Genomic DNA, 25290 nt, shown 5'->3' on the forward strand with positions numbered 1-25290 from the left:
AGTATTCATTACAGGACACCTAAATAGTTACAAGGCAAATCCAAAATGCATACACAACGTATTATTGGAAGGAGAAAGGGGTAAATGTGAAGCACCTTTAGAGTAAAATTGACATTAACAAAAAAATAAAATCATGTACTTGTTCATTTTTATGAAAAACTACATGTACACAAAAAATATATATATTTGGATAATTTACCTACAAAAAAAACACTAGTAATTGCTTTTTACTAAATGAGTGAGTGAGGTAAAGGCACCTCTTTCACATAAAGAACAATAGCAGGATCGTTAAATAGATCCCGACCCAAATTCCCGCCCTCCGTTCGACCAAAATGCCCCTTCGCCACCCCTTGCATCGCCCCACCGCCATCTCCCCCTCCTCCGTCCTCCTTTTGCGCCGCACCTTTTCGCTTCTCCATGCGTTCGCCGATCCCTACTCCCTCTCCGCGGCCCTCCGAGCCTGCTCCGCCGCCTCCCTCCTCCGCCCCGGGCAGCAAGCCCATGCCCTCGCCGTTACCTCCTCCCTCGCCAGCAACCCCCTCGTTGCCGCGCGCCTCGTCGACATGTACTCCGCTTGCCACCGTCTCGCCGCCGCTGCCCTCGTCTTCGACTCTGCCGAGCCCTCGGCCCTATCCAATCGCGTCCTCTGGTCCACTCTTATCGTGGGTCTCGTCCAGAACGGCGACGCCCGCAGCGCCATGGAGCGGTTCCGCAGCATGCGGGCGGGGGCCGTCGAGACCAACCATTTCACTCTTCCGACCGTCCTCTCTGCCTGCGCTTCCGAGAGAGCGATTCGCTTCGGCCGCCAGGTTCACGGCTGTGCAGTCCGTGCCGGCTTCTGCTCCAGTCCCTTCGTCCAGAGCTCGCTTGTTAGCCTCTACTCCAACTGCGCCGACCTCGGCAGCGCCAAGCGGGTCCTCGAGTCATCGGACTCGGACGACCCGATCTCGTGGAACGCCCTGATCGTTAACTGTACGCGTGGCTCGTTGCACGCGGATGCACTATCCTTGTTCGCCGAAATGCACCGCCGGGGCCTCGCGTTGGACGAGTTCACCTACCCCTCCGCCCTGAATTCCGCCGCCTACATGGGCGACTTGGGCACCGGCGGATGCATCCACTGCCTAGTCCTACTGAGCGGCTTCGATTCCCATATGCACGTGGCGAACGCCTTGGTGGACATGTACGGCAAGCTGGGGAGCCTCAACTGCGCCCAAGGAGTGTTCGACCGAATGCCAAGGAGGGACGTTGTGACGTGGACCTCACTGCTCGTGGGCCTCGTCCGCCAGGGGTCGCACGACGTGGCCCTCCAACTTTACTCCGATATGCGCGCCCATGGGGTCGATCCGGACGAGTTCGCCACGGCAGCGGTGCTGAGTTCCTGCGCGGGTTCGACCGCTCTTGAGCTGGGCCGGCAGGTGCACGCCGCGAGCGCACGCCGCGGCATCGACACGTTCCTCTCGGTTTCCAACTCGTTGATCAGCATGTACGCCAGGAGCGGGTCCATCAACGATGCCTGCGCGGTGTTCGACGCCTCGCCCCGCCGCGATGCCATCACGTGGACCGCTCTGATCGTGGGATGCGCCCAGAATGGGCGGGGCAGGGATTCCCTCCGTCTCTACGACGAGATGCTCGAGGCCGGGGTCCGGCCGGACTACGTGACCTTCATCGGATTGCTATTCTCGTGCAGCCACGCCGGTCTGGTCGAGCCCGGTCGAGCTCATTTCGAATCGATGGAGAAGGTCTACGGTATAGCCCCCGGGCCGGAGCACTACGCGTGCATGATCGATCTGCTGGGCCGGTCCGGGCGGGTGGAGGAGGCGGTCGATCTGCTGGAGGGGATGAGCGGCAAACCGGATGCGACGGTGTGGAAGGCACTACTGGCGGCGTGTCGGGTGCACCGGAATGCGGGGCTAGCGGAGCGAGCGGCGGAGCGGCTCTTCGAGCTGGCACCGGCGGACGCAGTGCCGTACGTGATGCTTTCGAACGTGTACTCTGCGGCGGGGCGGTGGGGCGACGTGGCACGGGTCAGGTCTCTGATGAGGGCTCGTGGGGTGAGCAAGGAGCCCGGGCGGAGCTGGATGGAGCAGGACGGAGCCGTGCACGTGTTTCGGGCGGGGGAGCGGGAGCACGAGCGGGCTGCAGAGATCTTCGCCAAGGTGGCGGAGATGATGCAGAGGATAGAAGAGGAGGGGCACACAGCGGACACGGGGTTCGCCCTGCATGACGAAGGGGAGGAGGAGAAGGCCGCTGAGCTAGCGCACCACAGTGAGAGGCTGGCCGTGGCCTGGGCTCTCATCAGTGTCCCACGAGGGAAGCCCATCCGGGTGTACAAGAACCTCCGGGTGTGCGGCGACTGCCACACGACCCTCAAGCTGGTCGCCAAGGTGTACGAGAGGACCATCGTGCTGAGAGATGCCAATTGCTTCCACCATATGAGGGAAGGCTTCTGCTCTTGTGGCGACTATTGGTGATCGGTTTATCCCTTCTGCACGACAATAAGGAAGAACGTGGGATCATCCGTAGATGGGCTTCAATGCATGGCACTGGTGTTTCTGCTGAAGCATGACTGTTCTACTGGAGATACCATCAGTCTCGCGGATCGCTCCGCCTATAGATTGCAAGTCCAAAAGGGTGGCGGATCAGCAAATGCAACTTTGACGAGGGACATGCTAAGTGGAGTTATTTGAAAGATGCTGTGAGTATTATTCTTGTTCTTTAATTTAGATCCTTTTCTGACCCAGTGACCTCATTTTGGAGCTTATTCTCAATTTGAACCGTGCCTGATTGCCTAAGTTATCCTAATGATGCATAGTGGAAATCCTAATGCTGGACATTGTTTAACAAGTTCAAAAAAAAAAAAAAAAGTGAAATGCATGAAACCAAACCAATACCATTGAATCCAGTTATGATATTCTTTCCCATCTGTTTGCAGCAAGAAAAATCAGATGTGAGCTTACCAAGAGAAACTGGTCATTTTGCTGCAGCTTTATCACCAGATTAGCAAAGGTAATTTCTCACTAAATTGTAACTTTTCTCTTATGTTACTAGCTAATTCAACATTGAATAGATCTGGAATCACACAATGTACCAATTCTAGGTATTAATAGATATTTAGGGGATAGTTATATGGATGCTTATTGACACTTTTTTTCAATGTTAAAAAGCATTCTTGGGTTTCATTTTAATCATCTGAATATAAATCTGATGTTTCTAATTTGTTATCACTTTAGGGTTTGTTTTATTCAGGTGATATGTGCACAAGCAAATAATTATGATTGGTCATTGTAAGCTTAACAAGTATAATATATCCATAAAGTTTTTTTTTTTTTTTGAAGGGTAAGTGACAAAAGCGGGATTCGATTTCAGCGATATACTATCAATGTCTTTGCTAACTAAACTAGTTAACACTTTCATGTGTGCACAAAGTTATTATTGTTGTTATGCTTTATCATTTTCCAACTATGAAATCTATTCTCAAATCAATGACTAATGTAGTGTATGTGAACAATGTGATTGAAGAGTATGTAACTTAAAAGCTATGATTTATGCCTTTTGCGTTGAAGAGTTTGTGATGCATTACATTACTTGATGTCTTCGTTATTTAAAATTTAATCGAAGATGCTCTTCGGGTCGTAGGAAGTTCAGTTTATGATAAAATTGATGCAAAAAGGTTTCATCGTGAATTAATAAACAGACAAACCCTTTTTTTTTTCTTTGTTTGATGAAAACTGTTCGATAACAAACTAATCATATAAGACTCTCTCAAAGATGATTGTTTCTTTATGTATCGAAGCAATCGATTTGTACCACAAGTGGACCACAAGTGGACTACTATCAATTTGAGAAATGCACTTAATCGTGATCCGTTCTTCAGTCAATTTTTGGCCCCAGTGGAAGCTCAAATTTGTCTGCCATTCATTGAGCTGAATTAATTTGGACGTCTCTTTGTTCCTAATTTTTAGTGTCGGTAGAGAAAGGATGATGGCATCCTTCTATATGATTTTTTTTCTTGCAGTATAGTTATTTTCACAGATATTGAACATTACTTGTCTGACAAACCAGCAAATAGTAACACACCTTATGAATTCAAAATGGAAACTATGTTGCTGATCATATTTTCTTGATTTATCCACTAAGCCTAACCAAAGTAGAATTTATGTGCGCAAATCGGAAGGCTCACGACGTTTTATTTCTCTTTCTCCCATAACAAAAACAAAGACACTATGTACATCTTTTTATTTGAAAAGGAAACAGAAAATTGACAACAGTTACTTTGTGTTTAAGCAAATCCTGTACAGATAGCTCACTTGTAACCTTTGCTTAATGCATCACAAATAAATCTCTTAGGAGTTATCTTGTTTTGGCTTCCTGCTCAAATCGGAATATTGTCCTCCCATGAGCTGCAAAATCTCCTCCCACAAGTTTGATGAAGAAGGACCACCCACAGTTGCTCCGTCGATCAGATGTGAGCTGCAGGCGGCGACAACCCAGTAGTCGGACTCAATCTCATCCAATAACTGATCAAACTGCCAGCCGGCGTAGCCCACAAAGAATCTAAAATCTTGAGGCCTCAGCACTCCTTTCTTGACGAGCGCAGCAGCTTCACCGAGGCTGTTCCTGCCACCAAAGCAAACACCTGAGATCACCTCCTCAAGACCTGGAAGCGGTGCTCCAACGCCCATCCTCAACAGGAACATGTTAGCCTCAAGCGGTCCCCCAAAATGAACAGAACAGTCTGCGAAGATGGTTGCAAGGTTAATGTTTGATGGTTTCATGTCCTTGATCTTCCTATGCAGAGGCCGGTTCAGAATGACTCCAAAGGGACCATCTCTAGAGTCTCTCGATCCTAATCTGAGAAGAAGGACAACAGTTCTCTCGAAGCTGGGGACTCCATCAAGCTTTTCTGTGGCAACTAATACACATCCAGTCTCCGGTACAGGAATAGAGTGTGCCCACTTCAGACCAAGCCGTTGGGGTGGCTCAATTGAGGCCGTGTCCTTGCAAGCAGTGCCAGAGTCGATAAGTTGCTCCTGAAAAATCAAGTTGAAAGGCTACTTGCCTAAATTCCCCACCAAGTTTCAAGCAACTCAGGCTAACATAACAGACATAATATCATTTTACATCAGCAAGCTATATATATACCATTGCAGTCAACCCCTTGATAATACTGATCCCTGTTTAAGAAGAAACAATTGATGTTGTTATTTAGACTCTTTAATAACATGAACACCCAAAATTCATTCACCTTATGCAAATGAACATTTGATGTTCTGCTCTCATCTAATTTGATTTCACATGTCTCGTGCAAAAGTGTAGATTTTCTTCAATAAAATGTCAACTTCTTCTCAATTTAATTGCTAGTATCCCTATCGATAAGAATTTGCAGTACCAAAAGCATTTTACATATATTTTTAAATTTTGATGTAGTACTAACAAAAGAATTTTACATCTCTTTTTTAATTTTGTAGTACTAGTGACTGATGCCTAGAGCATGAAATGGATGGACCACCTGCAATGTTTAACTATTTCAGCTATCTCTTGATACCGTGGAAGACTCAAAAGAGACTAAGATATCAGTTTAGTCCTCCAAGTGGTTCTTCAATTCTACTTGTGAGTTGAATTGTAGGTTTGTTGTTAGATCAGGAAAAGCTTTAACAATAAAAAATAGCATGATATAAGTCTTACATTTCCAGTATCTAAGTAAGCATAGTCCTCAGCATGATTAAAACATAAGATCGATTGACCAAATAATGCAGTAATATCTCCATGTAAATATAGAGTGTTACCATCCAAGATTGGAATATAGAATCCTTCAATAATAAAGTATTGACACACCAAACAATACCCAAAATTGTAAATAATTGATTAGTAATGACAACTTACATATATTTTTAATAGTTTAACATAAATGAAATAGCAAATCAAGATTCATACCACAAAGTTTAAGTGAATTCTGGCGTTGCATATCATGTGACATATGTCATGCCAGCCAAGATCAGTCATTAACATCAACACCTACAACAACAATTTTGATTGGACGATGTGCTACTTGCATTAGTTTTTTTTTACTCACCTGCTCCTGGGCAACAAGATTTGCTCTGAAATCTCGCCAATCTGACAATGAATGATTGGACATAGTGGAGTCATCGAATTTTGATTTGTTGTAATGTGGAATGTTTCCATCAAGATCATCTTCTTCAGGAACTGAAGAATCACTATTCCCTGCTAAACAAATGATTTGTGAGTTTATAAAGCATTGTAAACATCTACCAAAACACAGCTTTTCAATGATTGATATAAGTCAACAGATATTGTAAGACTTCAAATGACTAAGATTGCAGTGGCATACTGTATGGGCTTCTCTCTATCACACTTCACAAAACGGGTGATTTCAATTATCCTTGCTATTTCTTTAAAATTGCATGTTCTTGCTTTCCAATATCAGTCTCATCTTAAGATTCAGAATCATGGTCTTGCTGCTAAGTTCAGAAATAAGGATACTGAGATGAATGTTCATAAACAACTGAGAATTCCTAGACTTTTACCTTTTGAACCAGCTATTATTGCATGTCTTTTGTGCATTGAACCATCTGTTCTCAAGTTCTGCATTGACATGTGATAACCATCAATGACACTCTTTTTACGCAAGTCTACCTGTCTAGGAATGTTGAATGCTGTTTTACACAAAACAAAAAATAGTCTAACTGCCTTCTTCAGAACATTCTTAAAGATAAGATTCTGCTAGTTTTGTTTGATGCAAGAACTGATCCAACCAACATTTTTGTGATATATACCATACACTTTAGATTGTTTTGAGAATCAATTAGACCAAAGGAATGAAGTCACAGCAGGCCATTTATTTCTCAAAATGTAGCATAGTGCATGTGACTATATATATATATGTGTGTGTGTGTGTGTGTGTGTCTGAAACATTAGAAACTGGTAAATTTACGAAGAAAATTAATTTGCCTTTTCTTATAAACACAATCATGGTCTTTCTGATCTAAATTTAAGATCCTCCCACCAGTTATTTGATAGCACAGAGAACTAATACAAACAAATCAGAACATCAAATTTCCACTACCCACAGCATTCATAATTATCAGTGGCACAATTGTTCTAGCAATCCAACAAATAGCCTCAAAAAAAGTCCCTTTTATACGCAATCCAAAACGAAAACAGAAAGAGTTGGATATTTATCAGCAGATCACCGACAAACGACGCAAGAACCCAAATCAAGCAGTAGAAACGAGAGAAAAGCAGAGGCTTTTACCAGAAGAAGAGTGGTTTCCGTGGTCGTTCTTCTTCTTTCCGCTGGCCCTCACCACAACCGACCGGATCCCGGACGCAGACGAACTGGACCTCCTCAGTCTCACACGAACCTCTATCCCTCCGGAGAGGGAATCATCGCCGCCGACGACCCTCCACCCGGCGGCGGCCCACCGCAGCGCCATCAAGCCCCCCCTATCGTGCTTCCTGGTCGCCCCAAGGACGAATAACCCTCCTGCGGTCTTGAGGTTGAGAGCCCACACGTCCATGGCCGATCCACGAAGAATCGTCGTTCCCCGAATCCTTATTATATTAGGGACGCGATCACGAATCAATATGCGTCAGTGCATGACAGGCCGAGGGAGGATAAGAGGAATGGCGGAGATGGGGGAGCAGAGTGAGAAGTGATGGATAAGGGCGAGGCTTGAGGTGTAAAGGGGGGCATGGCTCCTCCTGGCCCGTTATAGCCCAATTGCTACATTGACATTAGACATGGGCCGGCCCACAAAATTTAAACAAATTTAGTCATTTTAAATTTGTAATATTAAATGCAATATTAAAGAATATTACATTAGAAAACGCTTTTAGTTATGTTTGTACTTTCAAGAATTATTTAGGATACTATTATTATAAACATGAATTATGTCCCCTTGAAATATTAGTAATAAGCAAAACGAAGATATATATATATATATATATATTATCGGTTCTAGTACTTTTGCCATTCGGATCCAAATGAATGTTCACGTCAAATCGGGTCGGATCGATTCACCAATAATTTGCAACACGGTTTCTATTTTCCTTGTCAATCTTGTATGCTCGAAATCTCCATTTCGCCACGCACGACCGAAGCAGAACGCCAGCGCGGTCGCAGCAGAGCGCGAAGCGAGGAGGGATGGACGAAGAAACCGGTGGGCGATCGAAGAAGCGACTCCTCCTCGTCCTCGCCGCGATCTCTCTTCAGTCGCTCTTAGGTCCGCTCTTGTCCTTGATCTCCGATCCAAAGTCGGTAGCTGAGATCCTCTCATTTTGAGATCTCATGGAAAACACACGCAACTGGATCTTCGTCCCTCTTGTGGATCAGATCAGCTCTTGGATCTCAGGTTACCTATTCGTTAGGTTAATGTTGCGCCAACTTGCGTGTCTTTCTCAGGTTACTTTTGAATTATAGGATTTTTTTTTTTAGACTGCAGAAGCAATTTCCAGGTCCATTGGAAAATGCACGCTTTTATAGAATTTGAAAGGGTTTAGTTTGGCAGGCTTTTGTTTGGTTTCGTTGATTTGATAATTAGGAATTGAATTTTCATAAGGTTTCATGTTCGTTTTGGATTCTATTTGGAGACAGGGGATTAAGAGTTCAATTCGGACTGCAAGAAACTTTATTCTGAAATATATTAAAGACAACTGAAGCTTTTTGGTTTTTTTCTATATAGGAAAATCCGAGCCTTAAATTTAACTCATTGTTGGTAGTGATCTGATGGAATTAAGGCTGAAGACATAAGATTCATGCTATTGGAACAGACGTTAATGTAAAAAATATGGGAGGATCAGAAACTAAAATTTCTAGACTAAGTTGCTTTTTGTCGAATTTTCAATTACAGATATATGTCATTACTAATGAAAACATACAAACGAAAAATATTTATATAGTGTTGTCATAGGGTTTTTATCTTGTTCAAAGTTAGAAAACCAAAATTTTGCGATCATCATTTTTTAATATACAGACACATGCTATTGCAGACCAATCTCATAGGAAAACACAAAAGTAAAATATCAATATCTTAGTTATCGAGTTGCATTAGCTAACGTTTCGAAAGGATCTAACTCAGTTAGTTTGAGTACATATTAAGTAGTGTACATATTAAGTAGTGTATTAGTTTTTTTTTTCAACATTATCTTTTTTTCCAACCTTCATTATATCTGAGGGTGATTTTCTGAGGTTGAATAAGTATGATACTGTTAATGGTTACTTGCCATGTTATCTTTGTCAAATGCTCTTCCAGCCATACATTCTTCCTCTTTTCATTTGGCTCACAAATTTAAATAAATTTGACAATAGATAGAGAGATACCTGATAGTGTTAATGTTGGCTCGTTGTGTGATCCAAAGGCCTCATGTTGATAATAATGTTGTATTAACATTGCACCATCATTTCTTAGACCATAATCCTGAGAATTATAGATGTTCACAGTATCGATTCTAACATGTGAAACTTGGTTTTCAGTGATTCAGACTTGTCTAAACCAAATCAAACTAATTCACTTGTAAATTAAACAAGCTTGGATTTTTCTTATCGTAAGGTTCCAGTTTAGGTATCTCGGGTTCGGACTGCTTTGATTAGTATGCTTTATATGCTCCAACGATAAATGTTTGTTTGGACCATATCTTATATTATTGTGTGTTGAGGCATGATGCCTGTGACATGCTATGCTACATGGGTCTATTCGGCACACAACTTTTGCATACTGTTGACTCATGCTCGTGACCACATATCGCATGCTATAATGTGCCAGCAGCACATACTGTTGCCACAAGGTATGCCTGAAGAAATTAATTCCTTGATTTTGACCACTAGGCGTTCCCCAATGGGCCAAACCTCAGGATTCTCTTCTACTAAAAAATTGTCAGATGCTTAAATTCTCCTAAATATTTGTCCAGTGAATCTTATAATCTGAAAGTGTTATCCTACTTTCTCTTTCATCTTTACTTAGATATCCTCATTTTCCAGTTGTGCCTGACTTAACCTTTCTATTTGTTGTAGGTCTGGCTGATGATCCATCAAGTTCAAATGTAGTAAAAGATGAGGCTAGGCCCTCTAGTTCCAGTAAAATGGACCGGGAAGTATTTTTCATATGCTTGGTCGTTGCAGGAGTTGTGCTTTGTTCTGTCTTACTTTTCAAGCTCTGGCAGAAAAAGAAGAGGGAGGAGCAACATGCTCGTCTGTTGCGACTATTTGAAGAGGATGATGAGCTAGAGCTCGAACTTGGTCTTCGGGATTAAAAAGCATGTGATGCAACTGTGTGCGCTATTCTGGCAGAGGTAATATTGTTGTGGTAAATTATGATGATCACGGTGGGGGGTTATGGCTGAACTTGGAGTGAGTTTCTTTTTTCATCAGCAGTTGCATACTCGTGCACCAGCATTGAGTTAGTTTTTGAGATGTAGTTTGTTGCCATTATTAGCCAGAGCATTTGCACATGTTAATAAAATCTAGTGATGCTTTGTGACTAGCATTGTATGTCATCCCTTATTCAATGTATGGAGTTTGATACGGAAGGCAACTAACGATATCAGAAAATTTGTTCCGTGGTATACATGTTGTGTCGATTACCTTTTCAATATGATGAAGGGACCATAATGTTATGTGCATTATGGAGATAGAATAAAACCTGATCTAAAGGGCAGGCTGTTTGGAAGACTTTTTTATTTCCAAAGCAAATGAATCGATCTTTACAAGCTATAGTAGATTAAATAGCTTCGAGCATATGTGAGCTAACAAAGGTTGTCTTTTTTTCTTTTCTTTTTTTCAGTCACATACATGTTTAGGTTTATTTTCCTTTTATCCATTTAGGAAATATTAGTGAGCACCTCAGTTAAAGAGTATAAAATCCACTGAGCTTAAGTTTTGTGATGGAATAATGGAGATTAGTAACTTGACATTGGTACTGTTAAGAATATTGATCAGAAGATCCTGTCTCATCTACTACCTACCTAAAGCGTTTTTTTGAGGGAATGATGACAGCAGTGATCAGTGATTTGAAAACCTCACAGAAGTTTCATATTTATCCTATCAAGCCCACTTGAAATGTTTCTCCCCACGTTTAAAATGCTTCGTTTTGCAGAGGGATGGATGGAATGGATACAAGCAGTGGATAAAAACTTCTGACGAAGCTTTGACTGATACTGAAAACTCTTTAATGTGCTCGGGCTAACAGAGAAACGACAGAAACATGGGAAGGGAAGAAAACGCACACGATTAGGTTTCATATGCCAAACTTTAGTCGTTTATCCCAACCTTTGGCTACAAGTAGTCTCAAGTTAACACACTCGAGGATTGATCAGTCTGTAGGTCGTGTTAAGATCCACCTGGCAGCAAGTAGTAGCAGAGAGGCATCAAATGTAAGGAAAAGAAAATAGCTGATCATCCATCCATCCCAGTGTGGTCGTGCACGCGAAGAAAACGGCTTAGACATCAAATGCCAATGGCATCACTGAAACCTAACATTTTCATTTAACATCTTTAGGTTTAAAAAGTATATTTAGCAGGCGGAAGATGGTGGAATACAGTTTAGTACTGGCAACTGGGGAGAGGACAAATGATCGACAGAAATGCTCTCAATCTTTCGTGTTACAGTGAACCTGTCTGATACATGAACCAACCATCTCAACCCATGTTGTTCATGCCCTACCCCTCTTATTGTTGCTGCAACTCGGGCACTTGTACTGCTTGATGTGCTCAGCCCGTGCAGGTGTGATCCTCACACACTTTCCGTGGAACCACTTTTCACACATGTCGCAACATATCCAGAACTCATCATTGGCATAATTGTCCCCGCATGCACCGCACAAGGTGTTCTCATGCTCCTCCTCGTTTTCCTCCGCATCCTCCACCCTGCTACCATCCTCCTCTTTGGAAGGAGGCATCTTTGATGACTTCTGTGGCTCTGCCTGTCTCGACCGATCAGAGGCACCCAGGCAAGAGGCTAAATATTAGTGAATGAGAAAAACAACAGCAGATAGAAAAGAAAAGAGGGATTTCAGCAAATGTATTCTACCTTCTTAGAGCTTGATTTATTGCTCTTACTGGTGCCATTAGGGTTCTTCTCTCTGGACTGCTGCTTGACAGTTCCAGTTACGACTTCATATATGGTGGGGAGATTGTTTATCATATTATGTAGCTGCCTCCTGTAGCATCAAATTGCAGCAAGGTAAACCACATCAGAAGCAAATTTTCTTTTTGGTAAATTGTCTTCTAGTTGCTACGAAGCAAAATTCTAATATCAAGATAATTACACAGAAACTCCATTAGTCTTGTCCTCATAATGAGTGAAGCAACAATTCAAACCCCCAATGGGGTATCAAAATTCAGTATGAAGATATGTCTTAATGGTGGGAGCCAATTTATATGGTAAATGTATGGCTGTTTATAACCAACGATCACATAAATTATACAGTTAGCAAGCCTTTTAAACATTAAAAAAATTATAAATCAACCAGCAAGTTTGGTTCTCATGTTGAGTAGGAAAAGCAAATAATTCTGGAACAGGACATAATATCAGTGAGTTGCCAATTTATTATGCTCAGATTCTGGAAAGTTTACTGCCTGATATACCATCAAGTATTTCTTGCGTTTAAGCTATCAGAAATAACATATTTCAAAGATTCAGATTCTTTTTTTCTATGCGTCTTGTGTTGGCTGAAAGGATATAACAAGAAAACCAACATACGTATCAAGTACACTGAAACGGCTATTTGAAAGATATCCACAAACTACTCTACCAACCACATCGTCAAGGAGCAAGTGACTGATACAATGAAAATCATTGCAAGGAACTAATCATCTTATAGATGGGCATTTTTCCAATTAAGAGGAAACAGAGAATAAAACAACAAATATGTTAACAGGTCTTCTTCTTCTCATCCACTGTTTGGGGAAAATGAAGAACCGGTGAGGAATCGGTAACCAAATCTTAAGACAAAGACACAAATTGAGGTGCACCTGCATGACAGCCTCCAATTTTTTTCCCTGTCCACCAACTTGATGAAGAGATATTATCACCCAAATACGGCCTCCTATCTTATGACTCTCACATCATATATGATTTGAGACAGACCATGAATGATTTTTATGACTGCCTTAAACCATAAAATTTTTCTACTGTCAGAAAATTAATTAATTTCACATTTGTTCTGCCAATGGAGATCAGCAAAAATTTGCTTTCGAATATCGTTAATCGGATTTTCCAAAGGTGGCCAAATGCCAAACAAAAAAATCTTTGATCACACTTCCTGACCCCTCTTAAGATTCTAAGTGTCTGATAACAATGGACGTGTGCTTGGAACAAAGAAATTCACTTTTTCTAGGATTTGGTGGAAAAGAAGAAACCAATTATAATACCTGGACTCTGTCGGGTTCCTATGCAACACACCCAGAGACACCTGATCTCACACTAGACATCACTAACCTAATCTAATAACATATAGGATTGTTCATACATTAAAGGAAATATAAAAAGTGGTTATGGTAATCTATTTTCATAATTAATTTACACATTTTGCTATCAATTTTTCAAATTCATCATGGTTCCAATCAATGACTAATCTTCCTTTTCTAGACAAAGCATAGCAAGATAACCTGAACTATTTTCTAGATTTTAATTTTAATTGACTTATTTCTTTGAACACGATATGGAATCAAGCACATACTCTTAATATTCCTTTTTTATTATTTTTCTTATTTATTCCTTGGATAATATTATATTTTTAATCTAACAAAATTATTCCAATAAAACAACTGGATCCCACATCACAAAGCTTCTAATCTCAAGTTTATATGATAAATGAAAGATCCAATTCATGAGTTGGGCCTCAGGGTCTCATATGCCATGTCCCTCGCTTCACACACACAATATGTTTCAAATTATCCCCTTTTGATCACCAACAAGCAAGTCCTAGTTGATACCTGAAAACTGTAACACAAAAGTTCTGTTACAAAAATCTTTTTTACTAATACTTTATCACCAAGGTCAAAATAATAAGATGGTTCACCCAACCAATCTGTCACATTTCTTCATGTTTATAATCATCATAAGTTCATTGGAAGCTGTAATTAATTTTAAATTAATTATCATTTTTTAGGACAATAATTCTTGGTAATGTCTACATCATCTACAATTGCAAAATGAATGAAACAGCAAATACATCTGCTCAGTTTTTTTAATTAGATCATATAAGCATGACAAATCATACAAATCTTGGCAATTTCTATTGCAACATGAAGACGTTGATTGCAATTTAAGTATATATGAAATGACAAAATAATGACATTATCTACATACGATATTTCGAAGCACAAGTCAAACGAGTAGTTACTGACAGAAGTCAGTGATTTAAAAAGCGCTAGGCGCCAAGGTCCAAAAACGCACGAGGCGCTAGGCGCTCGCCCGAGCGAAGCGAGACGCTAAAATATAAAAATATATAATATAATTAATAAATATAATTATTTAAAATTTTAAATAAAAATATGCTATTAAATTAAGAAAATCTAAGATACAAAATCACAATGTCACATTAACAAAAAGTTTCAAAATTCAAAACAATAAAATTTTATATCAAAGTCATTTATGTTGAAACCTAGCAATAATTTCAAATAAATAAAAATTAACAACATTAAAATCAAAATAATATATTATTAATCTATTAACAGTATTGAAAATTAAACATTTCAAAATTCAAATAAACTTAATATTAAGAGTATACTATATACTGAGCCTGACGGAGAAACAAGGAAGCAGCGACGAGTGGCGGCAGCGGTAGCGGCAGCAGGAAAGGGAAAGGGAGCGGGAGGCGCGAGCAGCGGGAGGCGCAAGCAGTGACAGCAGCGAGCAGCGGCAGCGGGAGCAGGAGCGACGAGCAGCGAGATCGGGATCGGGAGCAACAGCGGCAGCGGGTTAGGGTTGGGTAAGGGTTATATCGATTTAGTTGGTTCGATTGAACCAACTAACAACCGAACCAGGACCGAACCAGACCTAAAATCCTGGTTCGGTCCCTTGGTTTACCCAGGCGCTCGCCCGAAGTGCCCAGCGCCTGGGCTCGGGCGAGGGCCAGGCAGCGCCTGTTTGAAGCACGCCACCTAGGACATTAGCGAGGCGCTCGGGCCTCGCCTCGCCTCGCCCGAGCACCTAGGCGAGCGCCCGAGCGCCTTTTTCAATCACTGACAGATGTAAATATCAATACCATTGAATGAGAATAAAAACCTCGATGTGTACCTCGCAAGAGCAGATGCGTAGGCTAGGGTAAGGGATGGGAGTGAAGGAAGACCTATATAAGAAAGGAGCCCCTTGTGGTTGCACATAAGAAGTGCCTAATGGTGTTGGCAAAGAAGCAAGATGGAAAAAAGAGGGGGGGAAGGAGAAGTAACAGCTCACTTTCTGATACTCTTAATAGTGGTAAGACATGAGCAAGCAAGATAACATTGGTCAAAAGGGTAGTGACCATGAAACAAATGGAAATTACATGAAAGAATTAAGTCCAGAGTGACAAAACAGTAGTTATGGTCTTTTACTTCTGTGTTCCAACACTTGTGTTATAACTGGGAAAGCAATAATTAGACTAATATGATCCGATACAAATAAGCTTATCTATAAGGTAAATTATTCTGCACTCATCAAGTACGCAAGCTAAGAAGCTAAATTTGACTCAAAACAGTTAGGTAAGCCCCCAGGTTCATGCAATCAAGAATGGTTCCAAATTCTGCCATTTGGTTTATCTTCCATTTGATTTAGTGCAAATATAAACAGCACCAACCAACTTATTTCTTCCAAGATCCACCAACTCTAAGCAATAAAAAATCTGCCTACCTAAGTTGCATGTTTCCCATGATATAATTTTGTATTGTGATTACTACAATAATCATTATTCAGGGTGGCATTTGGATACAATTTATCAATGTTTTGTACTACATTACTCCAACAAAAAGTTCAGATAATAAGATGTCCATATTTAACACTCATATGCATGTTCACAGTCATAGGTTATGCTTACTCAAATTTGTGCTCTTTTGGTGCCAAGGCTAGTAGTAGTTATTTTGTTTTCTTTAAACCAATTTTGTTTGTTTAGGAATATAATAGATATTTACACAATACACCAAGATTGCTCAAACAACAAATAAGAAAATCAGTCATTAAAGAAAGAAGACAAGGAATGATGTAAATGATTGAAGATGATGACCAAAGAAGTCAATTCTAATTTAAAATCAAGAAAAACAAAGAAACAAATCATGCTATACAGAAAGCTAACCATTCAGTGAAACATAATTCTCTAATAACAACTGCTTCATGAGTCCATATTAAAACAGACCTAAACATTAATAAACTAAGGATGCGCTAACAGCTAGATCGAATCTGCACATGTGACCAGCAAAAGCTCCATAAAAGATATTACCTTGACTCTTTGTCAAACCCAAAACGTGCCCCAAAATAGAAAGCAACAGCGAGTAACCATGCATCACTGTGGACTGCAACTAGTGACAACCAATCTTTTTCTGCCATTCCATCCCTAGCAAAATTAATTCCTAAGGCAGGCTCAGGGAGTTCTGGTGGCACTTCCTCCGCTGGCAAATTTACTTCCCAAGTCTCGTTAGGAAATCCATAAAGGCATAAATTCTCTTTTTCTGCATTTTTTTGTGTTATAAGTAATGCATTCAATACTAACAATTAAAAATATACATAAAATACTCATAGTGCAGCCATAAACAATATATCATTTAGTACTCTGGTAAACAAAAGTACTTATATGTTGTTTGTACAGACTAATTACATGAATTGCAGAAATATGGTCCATAAGTGCTTTCATAACAGCTGTACAATCAGGCAATTGGAAAGCAGGTGATCAATACAAAGGTATGGACTTGAAATATACAAAAACAATATATGAACTGGATGTGCCAAGTGGTGTTAAACCAAATGTTACAGGTTTACACACTTTAACAATATTCTGAATTCCTTCATCAATGTAAAAGAGCACAAAAAAAAAATAAATTAGCATCAAGAGGATATAGGAAGCTATTATTTTATATTTCATTATAGCTACAGGATTTAGAGTATCATTTTCTATTTGATCCCTTTGAATTCCATATTTGAAGTTACGATCAGATCTATTCATTAAAATGGATATATTCATTAAAAAGAATCGATTAGATACATTTCTTATGTACCCATGGGTTCTATATTGGATTTGAATTAGACTTCGGATCGATCTACATTGATTGACCGCCTCCATTATGTTGTTGCTAGCAAATAGAGGATATAAGAAGATAATCTTATAAGATGAGGTGGCATATATTGTCCTCCCTAGAACCCATTGGCCAGAGCTTCATGCACTCTATAAGAAGCATGGGTACGCAGACCGAAAATCGCAGATGTGATACCATAATGGGTGTCCATTTCTACCAAGTCTGAAGTTGAGTTCTTTGTGCGGACAAAATGTCATCCTTCAAGTACTGAATGCAGTTAACTATTGACATTCAGCCGAAAACAAATATCAACCAAAAATTCAAGAATCTTGATTAAATTAAAATCACAAAAAAAAGTAACAGAGTAACCAAAAAAGACATCCATGATTTTGCTCATCTCATAAACAGGAGAAATTCCAATAACTACACAAAAGATATACAATTACCCTGACCCTATATCAAGATATCGAAGAACGCAGCGACTCACCTGGATCACACTGTTGGTAGAACTTGTCGACGTCTGCAACGCCACCATCAAAAAAATGAGAAGAAAGAAGTGAAAAGATCGGATATCAGCAACCAACAAACGTCCAGGTAAGCAAACCAATGAAGAAACCAGGGAATCGAACCAAAGAAGGAGAGGAGGCGCAACCAGTAGTGAGGGCCTTGATCATGCCGGCACGGCGGCCTCTGAAGTCGCGGAAAACCTCCTCGGGCGTGCGAGAGACGCGCGCCACCTCGTCTTCGTCCATCTGCCACGACCTGGAACAAAAAGGCGACAGGTAATCGAGAGCTCTGGAGTCCAACCGGAGCGGGAAATCAGCCAGAGAAGCGGCGGAGAGCGAGCCAGAGGAAGAGATCGAGAGGGGGAGAAGAAAAGTGGTTGAGGGTATAGAGCCGCGGATTCTTTGGGGGAGGAATTAGGGTTTTCGCCGAGATTCGAAATGGAGGAGCGATTGGTCGACGAATAGAAGAGACGAGAAGAGGGACGCCAGCGAAAGGAAGAGGGTGAGGAGGGAACGTCAGAGAGAGAGAGAGAGAGAGAGAGAGAGAGAGAGGGGAAAAGAGATGGGCTTGGAATTCGTGTGCGTTGGAGGGCGTTTTGGTGCTTCCCGGGGTTGGGGGCGATGGTGTGGTAAGTTTACCGGGCCGTACGAGTGACCTGACGTTTCTTGGGCCTTTATCAAAATAAAAATAAAAATAAAAATAAAAACTCTTTTCGGAGTGTTTTTTGCCCACATAATCTCCTCTTGGAAACTTGTTGATGCACGCTATTCTTATTCTCGAGTGAGCATGAATAAAACTATGTTTTAGATATTTTAATTATACCTAGTTATTATTTCTATAAATAAGTATATATTGACTCTTAGGATTTTGATAGGAAGAAGAGTGTGATCTTTTAGGATTTTCAATTAAGAGAGACATTATTTAGATTTATTTAAGAGATATATATGGGGAGTTATATTGATTTTCTCCCTAGATCATGTTAAATTTTATATTTATTTTTTGATATATTTTTGGTTTGTTAATCTTTGGATATTTTTTTAGTTTAATTTTTTTTTTCTCCCTCCCTAATAAAGTGATATCATAGTCTAAAAGATTTGATGATTAAAGATTCAACAAAGATGTTATTAATTATTTCTACTAACTTAATAATAGAAAATTTTGATAGAAGAAATAGTTTCACCTTATAACAAAGGAAAGTAAAGGATCATCTTATTCGGCAAGGCCTAGTAAGAATGTTGAAAGAACGAACAAGCAAATCAGAAAAAATGAACGATGAAGATTGAGAGGTGCTTGAGGCAAAATGTATGATTACTATTCATCTTTGCATTATTGACAATATTATCAATAATGTTATTGATGATGACTCCGTCATGGTTATTTGAGATAAGTTAGAAATGTTTTATTTTGTTAAAATTTTAACTAACAAGTTGTATCTAAATCGAAAGTTATATATATTAATGACGGAAGAAGACGAAGACTCGATAGAGTATCTGAATATATTCAAGGGAATATTAAAATAATTAAAGAAAATTGATATGAAGATTAATGAAAAAGATACGACTCGATTGCTTCTCGAGTCTTTATAGAGATGATATTGTGTGGAAAGAATACAGTAACTCTAAAATAATTTAGAAATAATTTAAAAATACTTTAGTATCTTATGTTACTAGAAAAAAAATAAATTTAAAAATATGAATGGTAAAATATTAGTTACTAGATCTTCTTCTTCTTCTTCTTCGACTCCTCTTAACTATCGGAGATGATGCAAAAATGATTAATGATGAAATGAGATGATTTGATGATGGAAGAAGAGGTAGAGAGAGTTGGTGACGACAAGCATGCACAGGCGGAAAAGAAAAAAAAAAGAAAAAGAAAGAGAAGGATAAAAATAAAATTAGACAGTCTGTAAATAATAAAATTTTATCTTATTAGTTTTTTTAAAAGATTGTGAAAAATAAAATGGGCTCTAAACAGTGAGTTTAATAAAATTGTCCATTGTTGTTACGTAAAGAAGACTTTGAATAAGAAATAACAAAGAAAAAGTACAAAAGTGTAAAAGAAAAGAAATAACGAGCAAAATGATATGCAGGGAGGATTTAAGTAGGAAGAAATAACAAAGAGAAAGAAATTAATCTTTAGCACAATGAGTTTTGTTTGCAAAGCAATGGATCAAATGAATCGTAGAAAGAAGAATGTGCTTATTATCCTTTTGTGTCGGATCGTTGGAGATCTTATCGGATGGATGCAGTTTCGAAAACTTGATCGCCAGCCCCCCTCACGATCCGTCTTCCTCCGTTATTACGACTTCCTGATGTGGTCGTCACATCGAATGCTTCACAAAGTCGGACTTGTCGCAAGTGTGAGGTCGTCGTAATTGTAGACTCCGTCGTCTTGCTTCGCTTCACACAAACACGTACTTCTTCTTCTTCTTCTTCTTCTTCTTCTTCTCTTCCTCGCCCAAGGAAAACAGGAAACAGACGTTTCAACTACAGGAGAGGAAATATCCATTCTGTCGCACACCTCTCGATGATCATGCCTTGCTGCTCGGCTCGGCTCGGCTCGAATGAGACAGTACGAGAACTCATTCATCCCATCAATATGGAATTAATTCGTCACCGACCTGCAAATCCAGTGGTCCACTTAACGTGTGTCGCACGGATGGACGCTTCGTCTTCAGCCCTAATGTGTGGATGGACTCACATCAGTCGTATTGCTCTAATTATCTGAAATTTAGATTTACAGAGATAAATACGAAAATTACTGACTTCCTCTGCATTCAAAATTAGTATCTTATAATCGTCTTTTGCGTGTTTGACTGTTGCAGTCAGTAAGGTCAACATCGCAAACAAAAAATGCATTCATCAGAAAGACGATCACAGTATCTAAACAGATCCGAATCGTGAATGGTCACAACACTTAAACATGCAATTGTGGGGGCTGAAATAATGAAATCCAAATAGACCTTTCCATTGACACTGAAAACATCCTTTATTCCGAAAATAAATAAATATATTATATATTTTTTTGTTTGAAGTAAATAGAGGGAGATGATCCTTCTTCACATGGAAAATTACCTCAACCTCATAATCACTAGTCTATGTCTGATTTATATACAACGACAACAATAAATAAATATTAATATTTATTTAATATTGAATTCCAACCCTACATGTATGTATGGTAATCTTGATCTAGTAGTTGTACCGAGCTTCACGTTCTCGATACGGTATATGATACCAAGATACATGTCAAGATACATGTTCTCCAGTCGATTTAAAGAGGACTGACTATCAGTAATTTCATTGATTTGATCGAACTAAGTATCGCATTTTAATACATCTTGATATTTGGCGTTGATAGATTTCAATTAGTTTTCGCAAAGAGGGAAGAAGAATGAAGAGATTCATTAAAGATTTCGTTGATTGCTTAGGAAGGTATGATGAGAAATCTAAATACGTTCATATGTTATCAAAATCAAAGACGTCGGTGTTTCTACCTTTTGTATGTTCTCTTGATATCAAAAGCTTCTTCCCTCCCTGCATAGATCGAGAGTTAGCCAAGGCGATGGATTGTGGCACGACAGTTGACGCCATCGAGCTACATATCGAAGGTGAAACAATCAATCGTGTGCAATCCGACCACACGTGAAAGCAAGAAGATTTGTAGGAAAATATTCTGAGATGAAGATTAAGATTGGCGGATGTATCCCTCGGGCATATCAAAGTCATCTTCGAACTAGTTTCGCCATCGCCGGGTGTTTCTGAGCTCCAGGAAATTATTTCTCAAGGATGAGCTCGTGATATGCCATCGTATCACAAAGAAAACACACACACACACACAAACACAAAAAGAGTGGGAGAAAGCGGTCTCGGTCTTCACCTAGAAACTTAGAGTAAGTGGAGAAACAACTGGTCGCAGAGACGCCAAGAAGATAGTAGAAGGTTCAAATACCAGCCAGCCGAGGAGCCAATCATTTCTTAGTAGCTGCACGCGACATTTGTCTTCTTGCAGGACGATCTGTTTCTGCATGCACCTCCCATTTCCATGTAGGCCCTCCCCGAGTTATGAAGGGGCCTGACGCAGTCCATCCTTGTGTTACTCCCCTTTGAGATGGGTACAGTGAGAGAGAGATAGGGATCGAGAAACGCAAACAAGGCGACCAGATTTCTGGTTGCTGTATCCAGCAACTGTTCATCATTATCCTGCCGCCACTCATCTAAGATTCAACTGCATGTAGGCGTTCCAATTATTTAAGGGGTTGAGCTGATCAGAGGCGAAGTGGTCGTTTGCTGATTCGAGGCTGCTTCTGTTTATGGCAATTGCCAGCAGCCATGAGAGGAGACGATGACAAGGATGGGCATGAGCACGATCTCGTGATGCCCGGATTCCGCTTCCACCCAACCGAGGAGGAACTGATCGAGTTCTATCTCCGCCGCAAGGTCGAGGGAAAGCGATTCAGTGTAGAGCTCATAACTTACCTCGATCTGTACCGCTACGACCCATGGGAGCTTCCAGGTACGTCTTCTTCTTCTTCTTCTTCTTCTTCTTCTTTCCTCCTACGTACGGAATTCGCTACCGGTGGCATATTTCTGAGTACTGACGACGACACTCTTCCATCTGGAAAACATGGGGTTCTTACAGCACTAGCCACGATCGGAGACAAGGAATGGTTCTTTTACGTTCCTAGAGATCGAAAGTACAGAAACGGGGATCGACCCAACCGCGTCGCCACATCAGGCTACTGGAAGGCAACCGGTGCAGACCGAACGATCCGAACGGAGAACCACCGCTCCATCGGGTTGAAGAAGACCCTGGTCTTCTACTCAGGGAAAGCTCCAAAAGGCATCAGAACAAGCTGGACCATGAACGAGTATCGTTTGCCACACGGCGAGACAGACCCGTATATGAGGGTACGTTAATTTCGAGTGACTCGCTCTTCTATGTCACCAGATCTATCCTTGCTAATAGATATTGTTCTTTGACTGAGTGTCACATACCTGTTAACGATATCTATTATGATTTCTCATGGACTTTCTTTCTTCTTCTTGAACATGCTAGAAGAATATGATTGATTAGAAATTACCAAGAGAAGTTGAGCTTTTATCTATCTCCCTCCCTACTAAGAGCTTTTCAAGTCCTTACACTCTTTCCTTCTTTTGTACTAAATGTTACCAACGATTGCAGCTTTCTTTATGTTTTTGGAAGACAAAAAGTTCGCTTTTGCTTCTTTTTAGTGGTCTCTTCGAAAGTTTATTCTTCACTTTAATTTGCTTCTGAAGAACAAACGTAGGTTTTCAAAGCATATACATACCTCCAGCCCAATTCTTTCTATGCTCCTTCTCGCTCCTTTTCCCCCTCGATCAACCTCTCTCTCTCTCTCTCTCTCTCTCTCTCTCTCTCTCTCTCTCTCTCTCTCTATACGTGTGTATAAGGCTTCCTTAAGTAGAATGATACTTCGATCTTCTGGAAAGGAACTCAAGAAACGTGAAATAGTTATCTTTTTTTTTCCCCCTTATTCTCTCTCATACTTTCTTTGTTATTATTGCTTTTGATGTGGATCTTCTCTTCTCTTCTTGCATGTCATCTGAATTGATTTCTTTTTTAGAGAAAAAAGAAACTGAGAATGACTTTCTCTACTCTCCTAACTCTACAAATTCTACTTCCACTATATTAGAAGAGAAAAAAGGAGGAAGAAGTTAAACTTTATTGATGGTAACATCATAACCCTTATTTATAGGGTAAAAGACAATCTAATCAATCTCGTAAACTAACGGGATGTCAAATCCCTCTTATTTTGTAGGAATCAAGGAAAACGATAGTCGTATCAAAGGTTATGAGATCCCTTTTATATGTTAACATTAACATGCTTGATAAATAGATACAGCTGAATAGGCATAGAAGCATTTCAAAAAGAATGAAGAGACATTGATTGCCTCTTTGGTTGCCATATCTTCTGATCATAATTTGCTTCTCTCGAATTCCTTTTTCTCTGGCAGACTGAAATCTCACTCTGCCGCGTGTATAAAAGAGCTGCAGTAGAAGACCGTCGCCAGCTTCCCGGAACACTCGCTTCCGAGCCATCACGCTCACGAGAGTCTAGAATGGAGAAAGAACACTTCTTTTGTTCATCGACACCGGTCATGGAGATGACACCACAAGCGCCGGGTGGAGCTCCAAGCAACAACTTATCCTCCCCTGTATTGTCGACACTATACAGCACGACCGACTCGATAGCTTCGTTGAGCTCAACTACATCAACGGAAGAACACAAGTCTCGGTTTCACCAATATTCCAAGAACAGTGTCAGCGTTCTGATACCCGCAAACTCCCTTCTCACTTCCACACTTGACATCGAAGAGCTCAACAAGTTAGCAAGTTACGGCCGAAGCTTGATGAACCAACCGAGTCAGCATCTGCCGGTGATCTCAGCTGAGAATATATGGGAGGACTGGTGGAATCCTCTTCCGGAGGTTGGTAAGGATTATAGTGGCTTCGAGTGATCGTTCACACACACATGTAACATAATAGGAGTACGATAATATATTGTACGGGACCAAAGTTAACGTAGAATAAAGCTTGTAGTACAATTATATGTCTCGTCTCTACTGGCATATACGTGCAGTTAATGTTTTGTGGCTGAGACTGGTTTCTACTTAGATTCTCTGCGTTGTCACTTTGAGAGAAAGGTATAGAATGATGAGGATATACGTAGTTAAAACATCTTGAATTAGGTTTTATCTTATCGATTTTTTGACTTTTGAACTTGAGAAATAATGAGGCGATGAAATGCAGAAGACTTGCAGAGGTAGTTGTTCTGAGAGGTGGACACACATAAAACGTGAGTACCGGTGCGGGGGATGTGATTGCAGCCTTGTCTTCACTTGGAATCGTCAGTCACTCCTGAGATAAATTTACCAAAGGCATTGGATTTGAGAGAATATTGTAATATAGAGTTATTTATGTTGTTCCATTGAGTACACATGGATATCATTTACTAAAAATGTACATAAGAGTGTAAAGGGTTTTTAGGTTTGGACGTGAATTACCCTAAGAAGAAGAAAAAATCTTATAAAACTGCAATGGCATCCCTATAAAATTCAAAAACTTATGTTAATTCACTATGCAGCGGAAAAGGAAAATAGAGAAGATCAAAGAGAACACTGATGAAAAACAATCAATGAGTGAGAATATCAAGAATACTGTAGTTGTATAAGTTTTAACAAGCAATCGTAAGGAAAGGGCCGTATATGAAGATCTTATTAAAAGAAAAATTATATATAGGGAATGAAAACATCTTTCCTGCCTTTTACGATCGAACCACGATTCTTTTTTCCTTTTTGTTTTTGTCGACGTTTTCTTTCACCGGATGAGTGTTCACGTGACGTTCTGTGGAGGCGTTTGTCGTGTGGAGTGTACAAACCTTCGTCGGCTGGTCAAACAGAGCGGAGGGAGGAAGGATAAACCGTCCATTTTGTGTGCAACTCGAGGAAAGATATGATGATGAGGGTGGTGAGGAGGAGGACACCTACGAAGGGCTCCGCTGGCCCGGTTCATGTACCATA

At 40.3% G+C, this 25290-nt stretch overlaps 4 protein-coding genes and 1 long non-coding RNA gene across 7 annotated transcripts; 3 read left to right on the plus strand and 2 right to left on the minus strand.

Moving 5' to 3' along the window:
• The first annotated feature begins 321 nt into the window (after positions 1-321).
• Positions 322-4484, plus strand: LOC103972688 (putative pentatricopeptide repeat-containing protein At5g52630). The gene is made up of 3 exons (XM_065132985.1): positions 322-2695; positions 2933-3006; positions 4348-4484. The coding sequence occupies exon 1, from the start codon at positions 333-335 to the stop codon at positions 2469-2471; it is 2139 nt and encodes a 712-aa protein (XP_064989057.1). The 5' UTR covers positions 322-332; the 3' UTR covers positions 2472-2695; positions 2933-3006; positions 4348-4484.
• On the minus strand, positions 4205-7675 carry LOC135627038 (uncharacterized). 2 transcript variants are annotated; one of them, XM_065132987.1, is made up of 3 exons: positions 7274-7675; positions 6074-6222; positions 4205-4997 (listed from the first exon to the last, which is right to left on the minus strand). In XM_065132987.1, exons 1-3 carry the CDS (start codon positions 7536-7538, stop codon positions 4344-4346), a joined length of 1068 nt encoding a protein of 355 aa, XP_064989059.1. In that variant the 5' UTR covers positions 7539-7675; the 3' UTR covers positions 4205-4343. The 2 variants fall into 2 exon arrangements, with proteins under 2 accessions (XP_064989059.1, XP_064989058.1); XM_065132986.1 differs by having other exon boundaries at positions 4205-5030; positions 7274-7673.
• A 395-nt stretch (positions 7676-8070) lies between these two features.
• LOC103972491 (uncharacterized) lies at positions 8071-10574 on the plus strand. Its single transcript, XR_010492299.1, has 2 exons — positions 8071-8243; positions 10031-10574. It is a non-coding gene; the product is annotated as an uncharacterized LOC103972491 (long non-coding RNA).
• A 903-nt stretch (positions 10575-11477) lies between these two features.
• On the minus strand, positions 11478-18285 carry LOC135627039 (PHD finger protein ALFIN-LIKE 8-like). Of its 2 annotated transcripts, none has more exons than XM_065132988.1 (5): positions 17874-18285; positions 17709-17741; positions 16432-16660; positions 12045-12174; positions 11478-11937 (listed from the first exon to the last, which is right to left on the minus strand). In XM_065132988.1, the coding sequence occupies exons 1-5, from the start codon at positions 17971-17973 to the stop codon at positions 11668-11670; spliced, it is 762 nt and encodes a 253-aa protein (XP_064989060.1). In that variant the 5' UTR covers positions 17974-18285; the 3' UTR covers positions 11478-11667. The 2 variants fall into 2 exon arrangements, with proteins under 2 accessions (XP_064989060.1, XP_064989061.1); XM_065132989.1 differs by having other exon boundaries at positions 16432-16600; positions 17874-18110.
• Positions 18286-21917: 3632 nt separating this feature from the next.
• On the plus strand, positions 21918-24325 carry LOC135627448 (NAC domain-containing protein 35-like). The gene is made up of 3 exons (XM_065133558.1): positions 21918-22243; positions 22370-22638; positions 23725-24325. Exons 1-3 carry the CDS (start codon positions 22060-22062, stop codon positions 24226-24228), a joined length of 957 nt encoding a protein of 318 aa, XP_064989630.1. The 5' UTR covers positions 21918-22059; the 3' UTR covers positions 24229-24325.
• Positions 24326-25290: the final 965 nt, after the last annotated feature.

The sequence above is a fragment of the Musa acuminata genome, chromosome BXJ2-11 (genome assembly GCF_036884655.1).
Source record: "Musa acuminata AAA Group cultivar baxijiao chromosome BXJ2-11, Cavendish_Baxijiao_AAA, whole genome shotgun sequence".
Taxonomy (NCBI): Eukaryota; Viridiplantae; Streptophyta; class Magnoliopsida; order Zingiberales; family Musaceae; genus Musa; species Musa acuminata.

Bases quoted from the DNA above. Each gene is read 5' to 3' on its own strand.
- LOC135627038 (XM_065132986.1), bottom strand. From the start codon at position 7,538: ATGGACGTGTGGGCTCTCAACCTCAAGACCGCAGGAGGGTTATTCGTC. The intron at 6,223-7,273 runs GTAAAAGCCTCT...TTTGTTTAGCAG, and splicing joins CGGAAACCACTCTTCTTCTG to GGAATAGTGATTCTTCAGTT. The intron at 5,031-6,073 runs GTGAGTAAAAAA...TTGATTTTTCAG, and splicing joins ATCTTGTTGCCCAGGAGCAG to GAGCAACTTATCGACTCTGG.
- LOC103972688 (XM_065132985.1), top strand. From the start codon at position 333: ATGCCCCTTCGCCACCCCTTGCATCGCCCCACCGCCATCTCCCCCTCC.
- LOC135627039 (XM_065132988.1), bottom strand. From the start codon at position 17,973: ATGGACGAAGACGAGGTGGCGCGCGTCTCTCGCACGCCCGAGGAGGTT. The intron at 16,661-17,708 runs GTGAGTCGCTGC...AAAAAAATGCAG, and splicing joins CTACCAACAGTGTGATCCAG to AAAAAGAGAATTTATGCCTT. The intron at 12,175-16,431 runs GTAATATCTTTT...TTGATGCTACAG, and splicing joins GGGTTTGACAAAGAGTCAAG to GAGGCAGCTACATAATATGA.
- LOC135627448 (XM_065133558.1), top strand. From the start codon at position 22,060: ATGAGAGGAGACGATGACAAGGATGGGCATGAGCACGATCTCGTGATG. The intron at 22,244-22,369 runs GTACGTCTTCTT...GGGTTCTTACAG, and splicing joins CGACCCATGGGAGCTTCCAG to CACTAGCCACGATCGGAGAC. The intron at 22,639-23,724 runs GTACGTTAATTT...TTTCTCTGGCAG, and splicing joins AGACAGACCCGTATATGAGG to ACTGAAATCTCACTCTGCCG.